This window comes from Hypomesus nipponensis, chromosome 7 (assembly GCF_054491055.1).
Source record: "Hypomesus nipponensis isolate SF chromosome 7, ASM5449105v1, whole genome shotgun sequence".
In the NCBI taxonomy this organism is placed as follows: Eukaryota; Metazoa; Chordata; class Actinopteri; order Osmeriformes; family Osmeridae; genus Hypomesus; species Hypomesus nipponensis.
The window spans coordinates 6,071,427-6,090,186 of NC_140367.1; the positions used below are offsets into that span (position 1 = coordinate 6,071,427).

Genomic DNA, 18,760 nt, shown 5'->3' on the forward strand with positions numbered 1-18,760 from the left:
ACTGCGTGAGTAGCAGGTTGAACAAATGAATGAACATTTATGCTCACTTCAGTATCTAAATCCATGTCTGTATTGATGAATTTGGGAAGGGGCTAAGGAGGAAAGTCTAGGATCCTTCTTGAAGGCTCAGCAGACTCAAGAGAGCTGGTAAGCTGCTTGACAAACAGTTTGGATGCTCCATTAATCACATAGACAAATCATTTGTCAACTATTTCAGTTAGTGCAACTGTACATGTGATTGTGTAAATTACATTATTTCATTGATACAGTGAACTGTGATCTATCATATATAAATATATATATATATATATATATATATATATATATATATATATATATATATATATATATATATATATATATATATATATATATATATATATATATATATGAGAACTTAAGGCCCCCTGGTGGTCCATTAATTTGCCCCTGCTTGAAAACCATTTTTTACATGCCACCACTAAAACCACTCTGATTTCAACAAATCCCCATAGTCTATCCTAATCCTCACCTTTTATGTAATTGTATGCTGTTTAGTATGCCACAGATGGTGCACTGGCATTGACTCAACCAGACAAGGTGTGGTTTCTGATACAGTTGATTAAGTTGATCTAAGGCAAATTCACATGAATGGGATACAAGGATGGATGTGTATTGATGCTCAGATTGAAAACTAACTACATTTAAATTACATCTGCGCTGTCATCCATGTAATTTAATGTACATGATGGATTGTCAACCTAAAACATTGTTGAAGCACTGTACTCTGACATGAACTAGTATGATTTTAATTGAGTGTATCTATTTAGTGAACGGTCGAAAATTAAGTAATAATCGTACGTTGTAATTAATACTGTAACATAAATGTATATGACGTAAATTATTTATGACACTAGTGTAGTTCACCTTTTTTAAATCAGGTAATTGGTCATTTGATTTTGCGGGCGGTACTTTAATTCTCGCGACTCTATTCCTAGACGGGGATATTTGTCGGTGCACACGGGAAACTGTACGGCCGGGAATAACGAGCACAACCACAAGGACTGAATAGGCATTGGTACCCCGTGTAACTATACTCTCTTGAGGAAGCTAGCGCCTTTATAGATACCCACATAGATATCTTCAACCTACGACATAGCATAGCGCTATGGAGGGGGGTAAACCGACACTTGCACTTGTGTATCAAGCCGTGCAGGCTCTTTATCATGATCCGGACCCTGCCGGTAAAGAGCGAGCCTCCGTGTGGCTTGGGGAGCTGCAGAGATCGGTAAGGAAATGGGAGAGGTATGGGGACTTCGAATGGGCCTAGCTAGCTAACCTATTGGAAAAAAGCCATAGCGCGAAAGGCCCTTGCTCAGCTTAATATTGCATGAAACTCCATGATACCTCGTCGTCGGTTCATATTGATTAATTGTTGCGTTACGCTAGCTAGTTAGTAAAATATCCAGCTTGCCGTCATCATTGCAAGGAATGAATGAATCTGGTGGCTAACAACAATTAGCTAGATAGCCCTTTATGCTAGCTATACGGAAGCAAACTACAGCATTGGCTAGCCTTGCCTAGCTGCCGGAAAACTTGCATATAGCGTTATGCATCAACATGCTTTCAATAAAACACTGTGGTAGATAATTGTACTTTGTGTCTACCTGCGAAACTGACAAATAAAGTGAAATTTCAGAGAAATCCACGGGGATTACTACTAGGCACAGCTAAAGCGGCAGAGTGGGTGGGTACCGTTAGCTAGCTTGCATGGCCGCAGTGAGCCAACACAACTTAGCCTACTTGTAGGCTACACGCGTAGTTAGCCAACTTAACAGTAGCACCAAACCGGCTATTAAAGCGTGCAATATTTTGTTAAAATATGTTTGCATTGTAATGAGGGGCGGCGCTTCTTGATTGTTCAGTAGGGGCTAGCTTGCTAGCGGTGTACCACCTGATTAATGCTAGCCTACCCTGGGTAGCTAGTTGTACACCATGCAATCGGCCTGTATTGAATGTGAGGCGTTATCGCTGACGTTGTTTATAGCTTAGCCATCGTTATTTTCATTTCCGTGTTTGTATTTCTTGTCGTTGCAACTTTGAGATCCGTTGACCCTTACTCCGTTGCATGTACTACATACATTACTCAATGTCTCCCTGGAGGCAGCACCAGATTAAAAAAATATATACGAGTAGGGTACCGTTCTTAAATACCGAAACACCTATTTTTTATCTAATTGAGTTCCTGCCTGCGAGTTCCAACTGCAATTTAAAGAGGACTTTTACGTATGGAGTATTTTATACCTGCTATCAAATTGATTCAAAACCGATGATGATAATCTACTAAGAATTTGTGACTACAATAAGTACCTACGAATAAAGATTTCAGCAGATTTATCACTTTGGTAAAAATAAAAGACTAAAGGAGTTTTGATGCACTCGTCGTAGAAATACAATTTAACTTTTCTAAAGCGCATCTCGGGTGGTAACGCAACACATTTTTTTTGCCGGATGGGATTCAGGATGACTTATGGGTCTTACGCCTGGAATCCAATTATTTATTTATTTTTACCTAAAATGTATGTGGTACGGCATTGAAATGCACATTGCTGTTGTTTTTTTTAAGGAATTTGAAAGGGAAAATTTGAGAGTGATTGACCGGTGTGTGTGTGTGTGTGTGTGTGGAGGGGGGTGGCGGAGATAAAGCATGCTGTTCTGTCAGCAACTTTTCTATGGCTGCCAATGGCAGGACATACTAGTCACTGACTGACATTTGAAGAAACCCCCCCCCCCTCCCCTTTCAGAGTTTCTACTTAATCAAACAGGTTTGCAACTTTGCATACATATAAAAGGGAATTTGTAAATACTTTATCTAGTGTACGTAGCAGGGTTGCAAGTGGGGTGAGTATACAGTATATGGCTTTTAGCACCAGTCAGTGTCAGCTTGGGCAATGCTATATTTATAGGTCTGGGAATGTAAAGAATGCCAAGCAGAGTAATCACATGCCTAGCTAGCACCTAAACATATGCTCGACGGTCTTAAGATAGTTTTTTCTCAAAGTAGCCAAAACACCTGATTTGCAGTGGAAGTGAACTAAAGTGTCACTTATAAGCTAACGTACATCACGGGTAGAGGAGCTCATAGCTTCATCTGATCCTGGACTGCCCCCCTCTGCAGATGTATGCCTGGGAGATATCCGACCAGCTCCTTCAAATGAAGCAGGATGTGGAGTCATGCTACTTCGCAGCTCAGACCATGAAGATGAAGATCCAGACGTCGTTCTACGAGCTCCCTCCGGAGACGCACATCGCCCTGCGTGACTCACTGCTGTCCCACATCCAGAACCTCAAAGACCTCTCCCCCATCATCGTCACTCAGGTAACGCCTCTCGCCCCCACCCTGCCTTCAGTGAGAACCACGCAGGTAACACCTCCCATTGATTCAAACCTCCCAGGCGTTCCCGGGTATTGTCTCCCAGGTAGCACACTCATCAGGGTCACTGTTACTCAAAGGTTTCACTCTGCACGCTTTTTTGTTATGTGTAAGTGTGTTTGACCTGCTGAATAGAAAATATATTCTTAAGGAGGGAGGCTGGCATTTGAGAGGCTACCCTTTCATATTAATAGAATTACAAGTCATTTAATTTGGTCTTGTATCTAATTTCTCTCTCTCTTCCTGTTCTGTCAGCTGGCTCTGGCCATAGCAGACCTTGCCCTTCAGATGGCTTCCTGGAAGGGCTGCGTTCACACCCTCATTGAAAAGTAAGAGTGGCAGGAACAGAAGCAGTTTCGGCATCTGTGGAAATTCCTTGTAATGTTCTCTCTGTGTGTGAGTGAGTGAAGTTGGACAGTGTTAGATCTTCAACACCTCTCTTCCACGCTTGCACACGTTCCCTCTCACTGTGTAAAAGTGATAGTTCTGCTTCTTGTGTTAATCTCGCCCGTCCTTTCTGCTGTCCAGGTACAATAACGATGTCAGCTCCATGACGTTCCTGATGGAGATCTTGACGGTGCTGCCTGAGGAGGTGCACAGCCGCTCCCTGCGTATCGGAGCCAACCGAAGGACTGAGATCATTGAGGACCTGGCCTACTACTCGAGCACCGTGGTCACCCTACTGGTGAGGGCTCGCTCAAATGGCCTCCTGTCTCCGACCCTACTGCACTGATAGGGCTTCCATCCTGTCAAGCATACACACATACATACACAGACAGACACAGACTGCAATAAAGTAGAGCATGCCGGCTAAGCAGAGCTCCCCTGAGTGCTTTCTTTCTATAGTCACTGTGGAACCCAAGGGGACAGCCTCATTATCCCAAGCTTAGACAAACCCACTCACTCTTGCTGGTCTTGCTTTCCAGTCTCCTGAGTTTAATCAGTTCAATCAATCAATCAATGGATCTGACAGAAAAATGAAAGTTGGTGATTTACTCAGCTAGTTTCGATTTTACATTTACAGGGAAATTGTTACCTTTTGTTGCCCTATCATTTGCCTGCTAAGAGTTTCCCAAGAGCAGCATTCCACAATTAATCACACAACCTCACCCACCACACCTACATTTTCCAGAAAAGGGATTTATGTTTTTTTATTTTTACACGGAGCATTGACATGTTTGACTTGAAGGCCAGTGTGATGGATGATGAGGGTTATGTCGTGTTATCCAGGTGACGTGTGTGGAGAAGACGGGCAGCGATGAGAAGATGCTGATCAAAGTGTTCCGCTGTTTGGGCAGCTGGTTCAACCTGGGAGTCCTGGACAGCAACTTCATGGCCAGCAACCAGCTGCTCATGGTCCTCTTCCAAGTGCTGGTCAGCGTCTCCATTTTTCTCCCCCCTCAGCATCTCCCTCCTTCTCTTCTTGTTCTCTCGTTTGCACTCTTTTTTTCTTCTTCTTCTTCTTCTTCTTCTTCAAGCATTCATTTGTCTGCCGTATTCCTTTCTACGTCCCCCAATTGCCTTTTATAATTCAAGTCGTTTCCCAAACCCCATCTCTGCATTTTGCATGAGGACGATGTTCACACCTGTGTGGCCACCTCTCTTCCTCCTGCAGCAGAGAGACGAGACTTCCACCAACCTGCACGAGGCCGCCTCGGACTGCGTGTGCTCGGCCCTGTACGCCATCGAGAACGTGGACACCCACATGCCGCTGGCCCTGCAGCTGTTCCAGGGCGTGCTCACGCTGGAGACGGCCTACCACATGGCCGTGGCCCGAGAGGACCTTGACAAGTACGCGCGCGCACGCACGACTGATAAGTGGTTTCCCCGATGTTTCCACCAACTCCCTTTTCTCACAACTTCCCCTGTTTGTTTTGGGTCTTTCCCAGAGTGCTCAATTACTGTAGGATCTTCACCGAGCTGTGCGAGACGTTCCTGGAGACCACCGTGAGGAGCCCTGGCCAGGGCATGGGAGACCTACGGACTCTGGAGCTCCTCCTCATCTGTGCAGGACACCCCCAGTATGAGGTACACACACATGCCACACACACACACACCGACACACGCAGCCAGCTGGATCCTGAGTGTGTGTTGCTGTGTCCCAGGTGGTTGAGATCTCCTTTAACTTCTGGTACCGTCTGGGAGAGCACCTGTATAAGACCAACGACCCAGCCCTGCACGGCATCTTCAGACCCTACATCCAGAGACTGCTGCACGGCCTGGCCCGCCACTGCCAGCTGGACCCTGACCACGTATGGATCCCTCGCACGCTGCTTCTCCCTTTCTGTGTCTGTATTTCATTTTCTGTCTTTTGCTGCATTTGTTAACCTGTGTGTTTTTGGTGGCTCCCAGGAGGGGATTCCAGAGGACACGGATGACTTTGGGGAGTTCAGGATGAGGGTGTCTGACCTGGTCAAAGACGTCATCTTCTTGGTGGGCTCCATGGAGTGTTTCTCCCAGGTACGGGAAGCTGTTGAACCCCCCCCCCCCCCCCAGCCTGGCTGACCTGAGTGCCAAGCTAACCAGATCAGAACGTCCAAACTCGTGAACCTCACATCCTGTTCTCTCTCTCCCTCTCTGCTTTCCCCTCAGCTGTACTCCACTCTGAAGGAGGGGAACCCTCCCTGGGAGGTGACTGAGGCAGTTCTCTTCATCATGGCCGCCATCGCCAAGAGTGTCGACCCGTGAGTGTCAGCAGCGCGTCCCATCAGGCCCATTGACCTTTTACCTTTCCTTGTTTGCCTGAGTGTTACATGGAAATTCTTCCCCCCACCCGCCTGCAGGGAGAACAACCCAACCCTGACGGAGGTTCTGGAGCAGGTGGTGCTGCTGCCTGAGACGGTCCATATCGCTGTCCGCTTCACCAGCATAGAGCTGGTGGGGGAGATGAGCGAGGTCGTGGATAGGAACCCACGCTTTCTAGGTAGGGATCTGTGTTGGTGTCTTTCTATATCCCGGTGACCCACACTGCATGATTCCCCCCCGACGTATTGTTCTGCGTGTGCAATGTCTCCGAGCGACCTTTGACCCTGCTGGCTTGCCTGTGTCAGATCCCGTGTTGAACTACCTGATGAAGGGCTTGAGGGAGAAGCCGCTGGCCTCGGTGGCAGCCAAGGCCATCCACAACATCTGCTCAGTGTGCAGAGACCACATGGCCCAGCACTTCCAGGGGCTTCTGGACATTGCCAGAGCCCTGGACTCATTCGCCCTCTCCACCGAAGCTGCCGTCGGACTTCTCAAAGGTGACTGCAAAACTTGCCCTGTATTCCCATGTCTCTTGTTGTCGTCGTCCCCCCTCCCCCTCTGTCTTGTTTTTGCCTTTCACTCTCCTGTCTGCTGTGGTCGAGTGTGCCAGTAGTAATGCTGCCTTGTCATGCTGCAGGTACTGCCCTGGTCCTGGCTCGCCTGCCCCTGGAGAAGATAGCTGAGTGTTTGAGTGACCTGTGTGCTGTGCAGGTCATGGCCCTTAAGAAGGTAATGTGAATCTTGGCATCAGGCAATCTGACTCATTTACATAATGTACCGGGTCAGGTAGTAACTTAGTAGTTGAGTGTCTGTGCTAATGTGTGTGTTTTTGTTCCCCCCAGCTTCTGTCTCAGAACCCCAGCAATGGCAAAACTGCTGACCCCACCGTGTGGCTGGACAGGCTAGCGGTCATCTTCCGGTACGCTCAGCTCTCATTCTGCTCACGCGCACAGCTTTCCTTCGCTCTGCCGCACCCCCGACATGCAGTCCAATGATCTGGGTGGGGTTTGTGTAGTTGGGGCCGAGCACCGAGCTGATTTCCCATTCCCATGTTTGATTGTTTCTGCAGACATACAAACCCCATCGTGGAGAACGGACAGACGCACCCCTGTCAGAAAGTCATCCAGGAGGTAACTCAGATTTGGGGAGTCGTGTGTCTGCCACCTGGCCCGGAAGGACGAGGCTCCAATCCGATTGATTCTAACGTTTGTGTGTGTGTGCGTGTGTGTGTGCGCACGCGTGTGTGCACGGAAGCAGATCTGGCCGGTGCTCTCGGAGACTCTGAACACACACCAGGCCGACAACCGCATCGTGGAGCGCTGCTGCCGCTGCCTCCGATTCGCCGTGCGCTGTGTGGGCAAGGGCTCTGCCTCCCTTCTACAGCCCCTGGTCACTCAGGTGTGTGTGTGTTTGTGAATGTGTTAACTTTATTTGTGTAAGTGTGTGTGAGTATGTTCCTGAAACCGGATTTAAAGTGAGTGCTGGGTGTGGTGTGTGTTCCAGATGGTGAGTGTGTACCAGGTGTATCCCCACTCCTGTTTCCTGTACCTGGGCAGCATCCTGGTGGACGAGTATGGGATGGAGGATGGTTGCAGACAGGGACTACTGGACATGCTACAGGTAACACACACACACAGGCGTTCAACATCTGTGCTGTAACAAAATGAAAGGCTATACAGTCTTCACACGGTGAGCTCACAGTGGATTTTCTGTTTGGTTCTTCAGTTTGTCCCTCCTCTGTGCCCGTAGGCTCTGTGCATGCCCACCTTCCAGCTGCTGGAGCAGCCCAATGGCCTCCGCAACCACCCCGACACGGTGGACGACCTCTTCAGACTCGCCACCAGGTACGCAGCCGCCCGCCTCCCCTCAACGCCCCCAGCGTTACTGTGGTGACTGCCGCTGTGGTGACTGCCGCTGTGGTGACTGCCGCTGTGGTGACTGCCGCTGTGGTGACTGCCGCTGTGGTGACTGGCGCTGTGGTGACTGGCGCTGTGGTGACTGCCGCTGTGGTGACTGCCGCTGTGGTGACTGGCGCTGTGGTGACTGGCGCTGTGGTGACTGCCGCTGTGGTGACTGCCGCTGTGGTGACTGCCGCTGTGGTGACTGCCGCTGTGGTGACTGCTGCTGTGGTGACTGGCGCTGTGGTGACTGGGGCTGTGGTGACTGCCGCTGTGGTGACTGCTGCTGTGGTGACTGGCGCTGTGGTGACTTGAGTGCAGACCTCACCCCCTCCTCCCCTCCTCTCCAGGTTTGTCCAGCGCAGTCCCGTCACCCTGCTCAGTAGTGGCATCATCGTCCACATCATCCAGTGTGCCATCGCCGCTACCACGCTCGACCACCGGGACGCTAACTGTAGCGTGATGAAGTTTGTCCGAGACCTCATCCACACAGGGGTCAGCAACGACGTGAGTCAAACCACCACGCAGCGCACACGCATTTCATCACCGCTTGATACTGACACAATCTAATCAGACAAAGTCACCAGGACAACTGTTTTATCAGCTAATGTAATCAGTGATCAGAGCTGGATACTGAACTTCATGATTGGTTCAAATCACTCAGTACTATTTCCTTCATCTTTCACTCTGAATAGTAGATAGGTAAGTAGATATGAAGATGGTTATGTTGAACAGTGTGTAACATTGTTTTCTCCAGCGGGGGCGACACTTAAGAAAGATTTGTTGGATCAGATGTGATCAGAGTTTATTTCCTCCAGGAACACAATAACATTTATTGAGGGACTTGTTGGTTAGTTGTAACTGATTTAACTACTTGTACTTGCTGTGAATTATATTCTTGTTGCTTGCTTTCCCCCAGGTACACTCTAGGCACTTTCAAGGATCACATTGTTGAGTTGTAACTTGTTTAACTACATGCTCTTCTTGTTCTACCCATTGGCTCTTATTTGCTTTTCACAATGTATGCTTCATGTTTTGGTTACCCACAATGTTTTTGGGACTATCTCGTTGTTTATGATCATTGACCTATGCACTTTTTGTAAAGCTCTCTCTTGGAAGTCGCTTTTGGATAAGTGTCTGCTAAATGAATCCATGTAAACGTATGTCATTGTATTCCAGCACGAGGATGACTTTGAGGTGCGGAAGCAGCTGATTGGCCAAGCCATGGAGCAGCACGGGCAGCAGCTGGTCACCCAGCTCATGCACACGTGCTGCTTCTGCCTGCCGCCTTACACCCTCCCAGACGTGGCTGAGGTGCTGTGGGAGATCATGGTGTTCGACCGGCCTGTGAGTCTCACACACACACACGCAGACACCCAGTCCCCCCCCCCTCTCACATGACGACATGCGATACTGCACGCTCGCCCTCGCCCATTCTATGTGTCTAAAGATATGCCCAGATTCCACAAAGTGCACACACTTGGCTCTACCACAAGATGGCGCCACCACAGCTCACCCTCCGTTCTTCCTCCTCTCCCTCCCAGACGTTCTGCCGCTGGCTGGAGAATGCTCTGAAGGGGCTTCCAAAGGAGACGTCAGGAGGGGCCGTGACCGTCACACACAAACAGCTCACAGACTTCCACAAGCAGGTCACCAGGTGAGGGCAGGGAGGACCGTGACTCGCTCACGCTACAGACACGCCCACTCGTCAGAACCTGGGATTCCAGACAGATCCTGGCCTGCACGAGTGACGGTTGACTCATCTGTCAGCTGTTGCTTCATTAGAATCAGGTTAAAGCTGTACCTAGACTTTTAATTATTGTGCTCGTTCGTGGCTGAGATTACTATGCTGATCCCAGGGCTGTGCTTTTAAGACCAGCTGGTTTTCCGCCTCCTGAGTGGGAGTATTCGGAGCATGCCCAGACAGGTGTCTGTGCTGTGGAACCTAGGAGAATGCAGGAGAAAGTGGGTGAATCCACATGGGTTCCCCAGCACTCGTCCAGGCCTGCCCAGAGGCCGGCCTGTTCCCTGCCCAAGGCTGCCCCCTTCCAATGCTATACTGCAGCCTCAATCAGCCGAGGCAGTCTAGGGGCACAGATAGTGTGTGTGTGTGTGTGTGTGTGTGTGTGTGTGTGTGTGTGTGTGTGTGTGTGTGTGTGTGTGTGTGTGTGTGTGTGTGTGTGTGTGTGTGTGTGTGTGTGTGTGTGTGTGTGTGTGTGTGTGTGTGTGTGTGTGTGTGTGTGTGTGTGTGTGTGTGTGTGTGTGTGTGTGTGTGTGTGTGTGTGTGTGTGTGTGTGTGTGTGTGTGTGACTCCTTTCATGACAAAAATACCCCTCTTTTTTCCCCCCTGATTAGCTCTGTGGTGATGAGCTCGCTCCCTGTTGTCTTGTCCTGCGTTTGTCTAACTCTCCCGTGCCCTGCCGTTCTCTCTCGCCCCCTCACCAGTGCGGAGGAGTGTAAACAGGTGTGCTGGGCTATCCGGGAGTTCACCAGATTGTTCCGATAGCCGCGCCCCAAAGAGATCTGCCAGAACACCAGGTAAGGCTCTAAGCCCCAGGAACGGACGCCTCCCAGAGACCCTCCACACCCCTGCCCAACCGTTATTTCCAGTAGTGGATCAGTCACAACATGTCCAGTGTCTATAAACTCTGTTTGTTTACTTCTGGTATCCTACTCTGCAGGTTAAATCTTTTGTTGGCAAATGTTCAGAGGTGACGGCAAAAAGGCTGAAGACTGCGGACAAGAATCTAAAGGGAACTCCTACTGGATTGATAAGCGGGACTTGGCACTGTGGAAAGCCAATAAGATGCATCGCTAGGACTGGAGCGACAGGGTGAAACAAACCACACATTTTGCAAGAGGAGCCCCCCCAACCCCCCTTCAGCTCCCTCTTGGTTCCCTCTTGGTTCCCTGCCTCATTGTTGCCCCAGAGGCGGGTGGCTGCAGTGTTGGAAGGGGGCGAGATGGAGGCAGGCCCAAGGAGGAAGGACGTTCACCGACTGAATGGACTGAAACGGATTAGTTCTGCGTCAGTTGGATTTCTACAGGATCCATCTTCAAGAAGAAGAACAAAATACGACAACAAAGAAAACAAAACAAAGGATGTGCCTGGTTGCAAATCATAATGCATCAAAAAAAGACTTGTAAGTTTTTAAAAATTGAGAAATGATTTATTTTCATGGACGTGTCTTTAGAACTTTAAAACATGGTCTTGCTGTCCGTGCCATATAAAAAAATGAATAGCAAACCCATGATGCCCTTCACAAAATGGCTGCCGGTGCCTGTGGGGGGCATTTAGGAAATGGTGGAAGGGGAATGCTTGGAGATTTGGCGTCACCTTTGACCTTTTTAAACATGTTGGCTGGAGTTTTACTGTTATTTTGCCAGGAAGACTATGGTGACAGGTAGGTCAAGCGGATAGTGGACTCTGGCAAATGTTTTTTTTTTTTTTTTTTTTTTTTGTTCCAACTGGTCCATTTTTGGGAGAGGCAGACACTACCATCGGCTATGTAGCCTTGTTGTGAACAATAAAAACAACTGTGAGGAACAAACGTACCCTTGTTCTGTGTATCATGTTTTAGGTTGTCTTGTAGAGATCAAGCCCTCTGGTACTGCACCTATACCCTTCACTAATTATATCTGGAAACCAGTTGAACAAGTTTTCCATTGTTGCACAGCCCCCCCATCTGCCAGACAATACTTACACTTGCAGACATGCACTGTAGAAGAGCTCTTTCTACACATGCAGCACAGGAGGTCCCCTGTCCTCAAATCTGACTCGCAACTCAATCTGCACACATCAGGATCTGCTAGGACCTGGAATAGCATCACTGTCCACACTCATCTCCTCCACCTGTAGAGTCTAGAGCTGTGTAGCATAGAAGCCACTCTCAGCCCTCCTTCGAGTTTCTGATGACATCATTTCAAGTCTGTTTGAATCACCATGCTGAGACCCTGTGTGTATTAGTTCAGGTAAAACAGGTTCATATTAACTTGGCAACACTGATAGAGGCCCATGTTCACTTGCTGTTAAGGGAAATTCCCAGTAGATTTGCCAATAGAATCTGATACCCAATGGAGGGGGGGGGAAATACTAGTTTTACCCCTCCCCCTGATACACACCTTTTCTGGGAACCATGCTCACATTGTCAACCCTTTTCTGGAACCTGGCAATAGTTGTGTTTATGAGGAAACATTGCTATGTGTTTGTGTAGTTCAGGGAAGCAGTTACCACTCATTGCTGAATGTATGCATATCATGTATTTATTAAAAATGTAACATTCCAATACTTTTGAGATTGTGTATGGCTTTAAAAGATTCCAATTGTTGGCACTGTAGGCACACATCTTTGGGCAGAAGCCAGCAACAAAGTACATCATGTGGCTTCTTCACAAATGCAGGTTTGTGGTAACAATTGTATTAAACATTTGTGAAAGTAAATGACACAAGAGAAGAGAAGGTATACCTTCCACAATGTAAACAATACTGTCTGGTATTAACTGAAATCTTTAAAAAAGAACCCAGCTACTGTTAATTCCAGTGGTGTTGTAATTCCGTGGCCAGGACACAGACCCAGCCAGGTGTGGGTGGATTAGTTCTGGGTGGTTCCACAGCTGGTTGTCTGGATCAAAGCTTGCATTGTACCGATTCTCCAATGTTTATGGCCTTCAGAAGATGGGCTTAGAGTTCATAAAGGCAGATTATGATTCCATCTTGCTGACTGCAGTTGTTGTGAAGTTCAGGTCTGAAAACGCAGCTTAAAACATGCCTCTTACTGAGGCCATGGTCGAGGGCTCCGACTCAGGGTGCGTTGTTGGCCCAGGGCCCCTGGGCATGCTGGCTCTGGAGCAGCCTCTGCAGCTCCTTGAACTGCTCCACTGTTTGGTCCTTCACGTCGGGGTTGGAGATCTGCAGGCGGATGCTGTCCGTGGACCAGTTGAGTTCTCCGGAGAACATCTCAGTCAGCATCCGGGCCACCACGGGCACCACCTGGAAACACCGTCACAGTACTGCTCACTTACCCATTCAACACAATGGGGGGGGGGGGAGTCAGATGGCTGAGCGGTTAGGGAATTGGGCTAGTAATCAGAAGGTTACCGGTTCGATTCCCGGCCGTGCAAAAATGACGTGTCCTTGGGCAAGGCACTTCACCCTACTTGCCCCGGGGGGAATGTCTCCGTACTTACTGTAAGTCGCTCTGGATACGAGTGTCTGATAAATGACACAAACATTTAAACGGCTGGATATGCTTGTGTCACATTGGACAGCGTGTTTTTGTCTACATTGGTCTTATCTCTGTTCTCAGATGAGAGTTATCTCAAGATGTGTTTGGATACGGCAGTACAGTGACATGAGGAGTGTCTTATCATGAGTGTGTCTTCATGCTTTCCATTCCAACAGGCAGTTATGAAAGAATCAAAAGGAACTGCTTTACACTCGAGTCGTCACCTGGACGATGATAAGCTTCTTCTCCTTAGGCTTCTTATCTGGCCAGTCTTCACCGAAACAGAAGCAGATCTCAAACGGAGGAGGGCTTGGAGCTTCTCCCTTCTGGAACAGGATGAGCCCTGCAGTTTGGTGTGAGCAGATATTAAGTGTAACGAGAAAGATGCAAGATCATTTTTAGTAGTGCTTTCATCACAGGTGGCCTGTTTGGCCAATTAGAGAATGGCATGCAAAGGCAATGCACCTGTGTACACACTAATTAGTCAGGGCTCACACACACAAAGGTCATGTAACTGGAATAGGAGACGAACATTTTTGTCTTATGTAAAAAAATAACCTTCAGTTCAACCACTGGCTACCAGCAGGGCTAAGTTAATGGTTGGACTGATTTGCTCGATGAGGTTCTCGCTTACCGTGTAGAAAGTTGTTGAGGCTGAACACTTTAATCTTGCGTTCCCTCTCCATGGGGTTGGGGGGCCCCAGCTCAGGCACGCCGGGCCCTGACCAGTACACCTTGCACTGGCACAGACGCACTGCGTAGATGTCCTGCTCCCAGATCTCCAGGATCAGGCCCCGGTCCATCACGTCCAGCAGATGCTCTGTGTAGAAGCGCTGCTTCTGGTTCTGGATGTCCGCCGAGCAGGGGAACCGCACCTGGTGGAGGGTGACGGGCCCAAACAGCTCCACCTGCTCTGGTGTGGGCTCCAGGTGGCCGTAGTACAGCCGGCATCCCTGGGGGTTACTGACGATCTGGGCGCCCACAGTACGACCCCGGTACTGAAACTTCAAGTCTAGATCAGTCACTGGGAACATAGACGAGAGTAAGAGAGAGACAGGGCCAACGGATGATGATCATTGTGGACAAACTGATTTTGTGACTTGGCAACAGATACATGAGACTCCCAACAGCAGAAACCCAGCTGATCAGCTTTCTTCTTCATCACCCACAGAAATTGTAACACCATCTGCCACACCTTCAGGAAACAGCAGCCAGTGCCAGAGGCTGGGTGTGACTGATAGACAAACAAATATGCACTGTACTACCTGTTCTGTATACCAATTCCTTATTCTAGTAGCCAATGTGCATCTAAGGAATGTTAAACACCAATGAAAGTGCTTTATGGATTTGGAATAGTAGGACCAATGAGAACTGAAATCAGGACCTGTATGGATATCATTGATCATCATCTCAGTCCTGGTGGCGGTGTGACACTCACAAGGCAGGCTGTTCAGAAGGTCGTATTTGCAGGGCTGGGGCTGTTCCTCTGCCTGGCTCTGCATCCCTGCCATGGGTCCGGACTGGACGTCCATGAGGGTCGGCCCTGGTGCTACGGGGGCTCCAGAGGAGGGCATGGGATGCAGGTCTGAAAGAGTCGGAGGTGGTATACTCCCTCCAGCCATGCCCAGCCCGTTAGAGAGTCCTGCCTGGTGGGCAAAGGCCCCATGGTCCATACTGCCAACCCCTACCAGCTGAACCTGAGCCGGTCCAGGGAGTTCTGTCTTCATGTGAAGGCCTCCGTTGGGATTAGGGTGCTGAAGAAGGGGCATGGAGATGGGGGGTGCAGAACCAAATCTGTCATAGAGTGGCTCATTGAAGCGGACTGAGTGGTCCCTGTGAGCAGGGAATGCTGTGAAAGAGTGCATGTTATTGATCCTTTGTTGACATCATCAAACATATTAAATACTTATTTAAAACACAGACTGCATTACTCATTTCAACTAACAGCACCCTAATGTTCTGGTTACCAGGGATGGTGTATACACTTACTTATAGTAAGGTCGTTAATATTCGGCATCTGAAAGGTCAAAAGATATACGTAAGTGAAATTGTTTTAATACCAATGCAAATAAATCCCAGATGCAGATTTCTTTTGATTTATCACATCACCTCTTCATCATCATCATCGATAGCATCTGAAATCCAGATAAAAAGGAACTTGATTTATATTCAAGATAACTCTAAAAATGACAAATGTATACCTCATTCTAACTCCTAAGTTCCCATAAAGTTCCACAAATAACATTTTATGAGAGCAGTATTATCAGTTTGGGACATTAGCAGGTAGGCCCGCTGAAGAACACACACACACACCTCCGTTGCCAGGCTGGTCGCAAACCTCGTAGATCTTATATGGCTGGACGGGGGTTTCTTTGGTGCCATCATATTTCAGGTTGAACTCTCTGCTTTTGTTGAGGGCACAACGCAGGTTGGCTTTCCACTTGGCAGGGTCGGGCTCATCCAGCCCCTCCTGGTACTTCCCTGTCTCCAGAGCCCAGGCCTGGGGAGGAAGGGGAAGCAGGGGGAGGTTATACAGAGGTGAACAGGAAGTAGAACAGGTTTGAAGAAGTGAGGTGAAAGGGAAGGGATTTTTTTAATGTATTTGTTTTTGGCAGGGAGGGGGGTGGTTGTTAAATGTGATTGTCAAACTGAATCGAAACAAGTAAAGGGCAATCAAACTACTTTAATAAAGTGAAGAATGGTTTTCACAATTGTCTCTGATTCCATTTTGTGATTATGTATACAAAAGGGTTACTTCAATGATTGATAGATAAGGACATTTATTTAACTTACAATGACGGCATAGGAAGAGCTAAATGGCCCCTGACGTTAATTTCCTAAGAAGTACTACCTAATGGTTCTCTTATAATTATAAAGCCAGAAATACTGCTCAGCGGTTAGAATCACATCTGTCTCAACTAAATAGAGAACTGGGAAACTGAAGAAGGAAATGACTTTCTGTTACCACAGAAACGCACATGCCTTTCAAAGATACTAGGATGTTTCAGCTAGTGTCAGGGAAACCCCGATGAGCCAATCCAGAAACGGTGAAATGAAACTAGTGCTTTTTCACTCTTAAAAAAAACCTAAGGAAGTATGTCCACCTCTTCAGACAAGGAAGTTGCCAGAAATCGCTGACAAAACAAGCCTTTTGCCACATGCTGTTGCCACACAGCTCAGACCTTTCTTCATGCGTAGCATATGTATTCACAACAGAGGCATAGGCACAAAAGCCTACCCAATATGTTCTAAGGCCTACCCAAAAACGAAAATATCTCTGAAAAATGATGCACCAAGTGCACCTCGCAAAGTAAAAAAAAAAAAAATATGAAAATATATACCGAAAAAGATTATTCTGGCTACGTCCCTGATTCACAACCAATGTGCATTGCTCAGAGATAATAATGCTGGACTGACCTTACATTTGACTTTTTATTTTGACAGATGTTTACCCCCCAAAAAATCATATTAGATAGAACATATAATAAATGGAAACCTTAAAGATGGTGTTCTCCTCCTCTGACATGGGCATGTGTCGCGTGGCATGTCTCCAGGGGATCTGGAAGAGCCGCTGGTCCTGACTGAGCCACTGCAGGCCCGGGTACCTCCCACTGTTCACCTGGGCTAACAGCCACGGCTTCAGACGGATCCGCCTGGGCTGGACACTCATCCTGGAGAAGCCTTGGCTTGGGGGAAGCTGAGGCTGGTGTGGCAGATGGGGATATGTGGGCAGTGGGGATGGAGGGTGGGAGAAGAGGGGGGGGGTAGTGTGTCATTTCTATTTTCATGGCATCCTTGTTTAGAAATGTATCACCTGAGACACACAGAAAGACAGGGAATGTGGAAACTGAAACTGAGATTAGAAGAGGAACCAGGGGTTCCATGATTTAATCAAATACAGAACAAAAACACACAATGTGGCCTTAACCTAGAAAACAAGACATGGAACCTCAAGATGAATTAAGGTAAGTTTATTGATACTAAAATACGAGCATGCTGGTCTAGCCTACACACATTCCACAGTCAAAGCAGACCCTCTGCATGAGCTCCTGGATCATGTGAACAGGGAAAATAATACACAGACAACAGCTTCAACTGACCCTAGACGGAGGCAAAACAGTAGCAAAGTCTTCCCTGCCCCTTAAATAACACAAACAGATCTATATGTACGCACACACGTGCACACACACACGTGCACACACACACACACGTTGAGGATAGCATGGTCAATGGAAAGGTATGAGGGTAAAACCGTGGCATTATCTGAGGTGCTTCAAACCCTTTAGTCCTTTATAATACAGAGTTCATATGGGACGGAAATGTATACTACCTGCGACATTGTATGAAATGACAGGTATGCCGGAGGCCGAATAACACATTACATTTCACTCCAGAGACTTGTTAAATTGCTAAGTCATACGTAGTGCTTGACAAGGACTGAAACTGTACCAAAGTTGTTTCATCTTTAAGTGCAGGAGCTCCACAATATGAGCAGATTTTCTGTAAGCAGTCTACCTGTACTAAACTGCACCCAAAATGAAGCAAGGTTTTACTTTTTTTGTTTTTGTTAAATAAGGTTTATGAAGAGGAACTCATGTATGGGTAAACAGAAACGTCCATATGAAGACCATTAACCTATTCCATTTGACATTTGTGAGCGGATATTCTACGATGAAATGCCAAAAGTGACAAAAGGTTGATTCATTATAAAGAGTATGAACCTCTGCAAAACCCAGCAAGGACCCCAACCAAAAGAGCAGCAAAGGAGTAAACAAGACATGTTTCACGAATAAAAGCTATTATAAAATATATACTCATATTGCCACCGTTGTCAGTAGACGGTCCCTTGAACTTGTAAGTTCAACTTTTAAGTAATATGTAGTACCCACCGTTCCAGAAGGACGATCTCGTACCTTCGTACCGAGGTTGATTTGTTTCTTGTTCTAGGACACAAGAGGTAAACTAGTCAGAAAAGTAAGCGTCTAGTGCTCCCACAGGTGTAGCTGTGAGGGTGGATTAAAATGTGCCATTTTCTTTCAATAATTCGTTTTAAAAGGTTACATTCATACACGTTAAAGCAAACACTGAAAACGTACACTATAGTTTGTCCACTAGCCGCGGCAAAATATTGTTACTTAAACAAACGCGTTACAAATGTGTTTGCAGAACTAGTGCAGGTACCACCCTTCCGGGTGGCAGCGCAACGAACGGAAACAAGTAGCTAAACAAAACTTATCAATGGTGATATTTTTTGTATGTTAGTGCAGGTCCAATTGACCTTTAGACTACTAAATGTGTAGTTTTGTGTAGCTATTGGTTAGGCTACTTTAAAGGACTATTTTGCAAAAACTGCATGGACGTGTATCTTTCTGATCTTAAATACTAATTGTATTTATATTTTAAGCAATTGCTATTCCTTGGAATTTTATCAAACAGACTATTAACCGACACACATATTTTTGCACCCATCCATGCCTGTCA

General features: G+C 47.3%; 2 protein-coding genes across 7 annotated transcripts; one reads left to right on the forward strand and one right to left on the reverse strand.

Moving 5' to 3' along the window:
• Nucleotides 1-994: 994 nt before the first annotated feature.
• tnpo3 (transportin 3) lies at nt 995-11,606 on the forward strand. Of its 2 annotated transcripts, none has more exons than XM_084701189.1 (23): nt 995-1,267; nt 3,158-3,358; nt 3,668-3,741; nt 3,941-4,097; nt 4,643-4,786; nt 5,028-5,203; nt 5,302-5,440; nt 5,518-5,664; nt 5,765-5,872; nt 6,005-6,096; nt 6,196-6,335; nt 6,463-6,654; nt 6,795-6,886; nt 7,000-7,076; nt 7,227-7,287; nt 7,412-7,555; nt 7,661-7,777; nt 7,907-8,001; nt 8,406-8,562; nt 9,235-9,402; nt 9,600-9,712; nt 10,501-10,593; nt 10,737-11,606. In XM_084701189.1, the coding sequence occupies exons 1-22, from the start codon at nt 1,148-1,150 to the stop codon at nt 10,559-10,561; spliced, it is 2,775 nt and encodes a 924-aa protein (XP_084557315.1). In that variant the 5' UTR covers nt 995-1,147; the 3' UTR covers nt 10,562-10,593; nt 10,737-11,606. The 2 variants fall into 2 exon arrangements, with proteins under 2 accessions (XP_084557315.1, XP_084557316.1); XM_084701190.1 differs by having other exon boundaries at nt 7,415-7,555.
• A 690-nt stretch (nt 11,607-12,296) lies between these two features.
• On the reverse strand, nt 12,297-18,473 carry irf5 (interferon regulatory factor 5). Of its 5 annotated transcripts, XM_084701191.1 has the most exons (11): nt 18,376-18,472; nt 18,169-18,222; nt 16,776-16,982; nt 15,593-15,779; nt 15,389-15,414; nt 15,269-15,296; nt 14,718-15,128; nt 13,914-14,303; nt 13,504-13,622; nt 13,153-13,266; nt 12,297-13,044 (listed from the first exon to the last, which is right to left on the reverse strand). In XM_084701191.1, the coding sequence occupies exons 3-11, from the start codon at nt 16,947-16,949 to the stop codon at nt 12,856-12,858; spliced, it is 1,638 nt and encodes a 545-aa protein (XP_084557317.1). In that variant the 5' UTR covers nt 16,950-16,982; nt 18,169-18,222; nt 18,376-18,472; the 3' UTR covers nt 12,297-12,855. The 5 variants fall into 5 exon arrangements, with proteins under 5 accessions (XP_084557317.1, XP_084557320.1, XP_084557319.1 ...); XM_084701194.1 differs by lacking the exon at nt 13,153-13,266 and having other exon boundaries at nt 18,376-18,471; XM_084701193.1 differs by lacking the exon at nt 18,376-18,472 and having other exon boundaries at nt 18,193-18,367.
• Nucleotides 18,474-18,760: the final 287 nt, after the last annotated feature.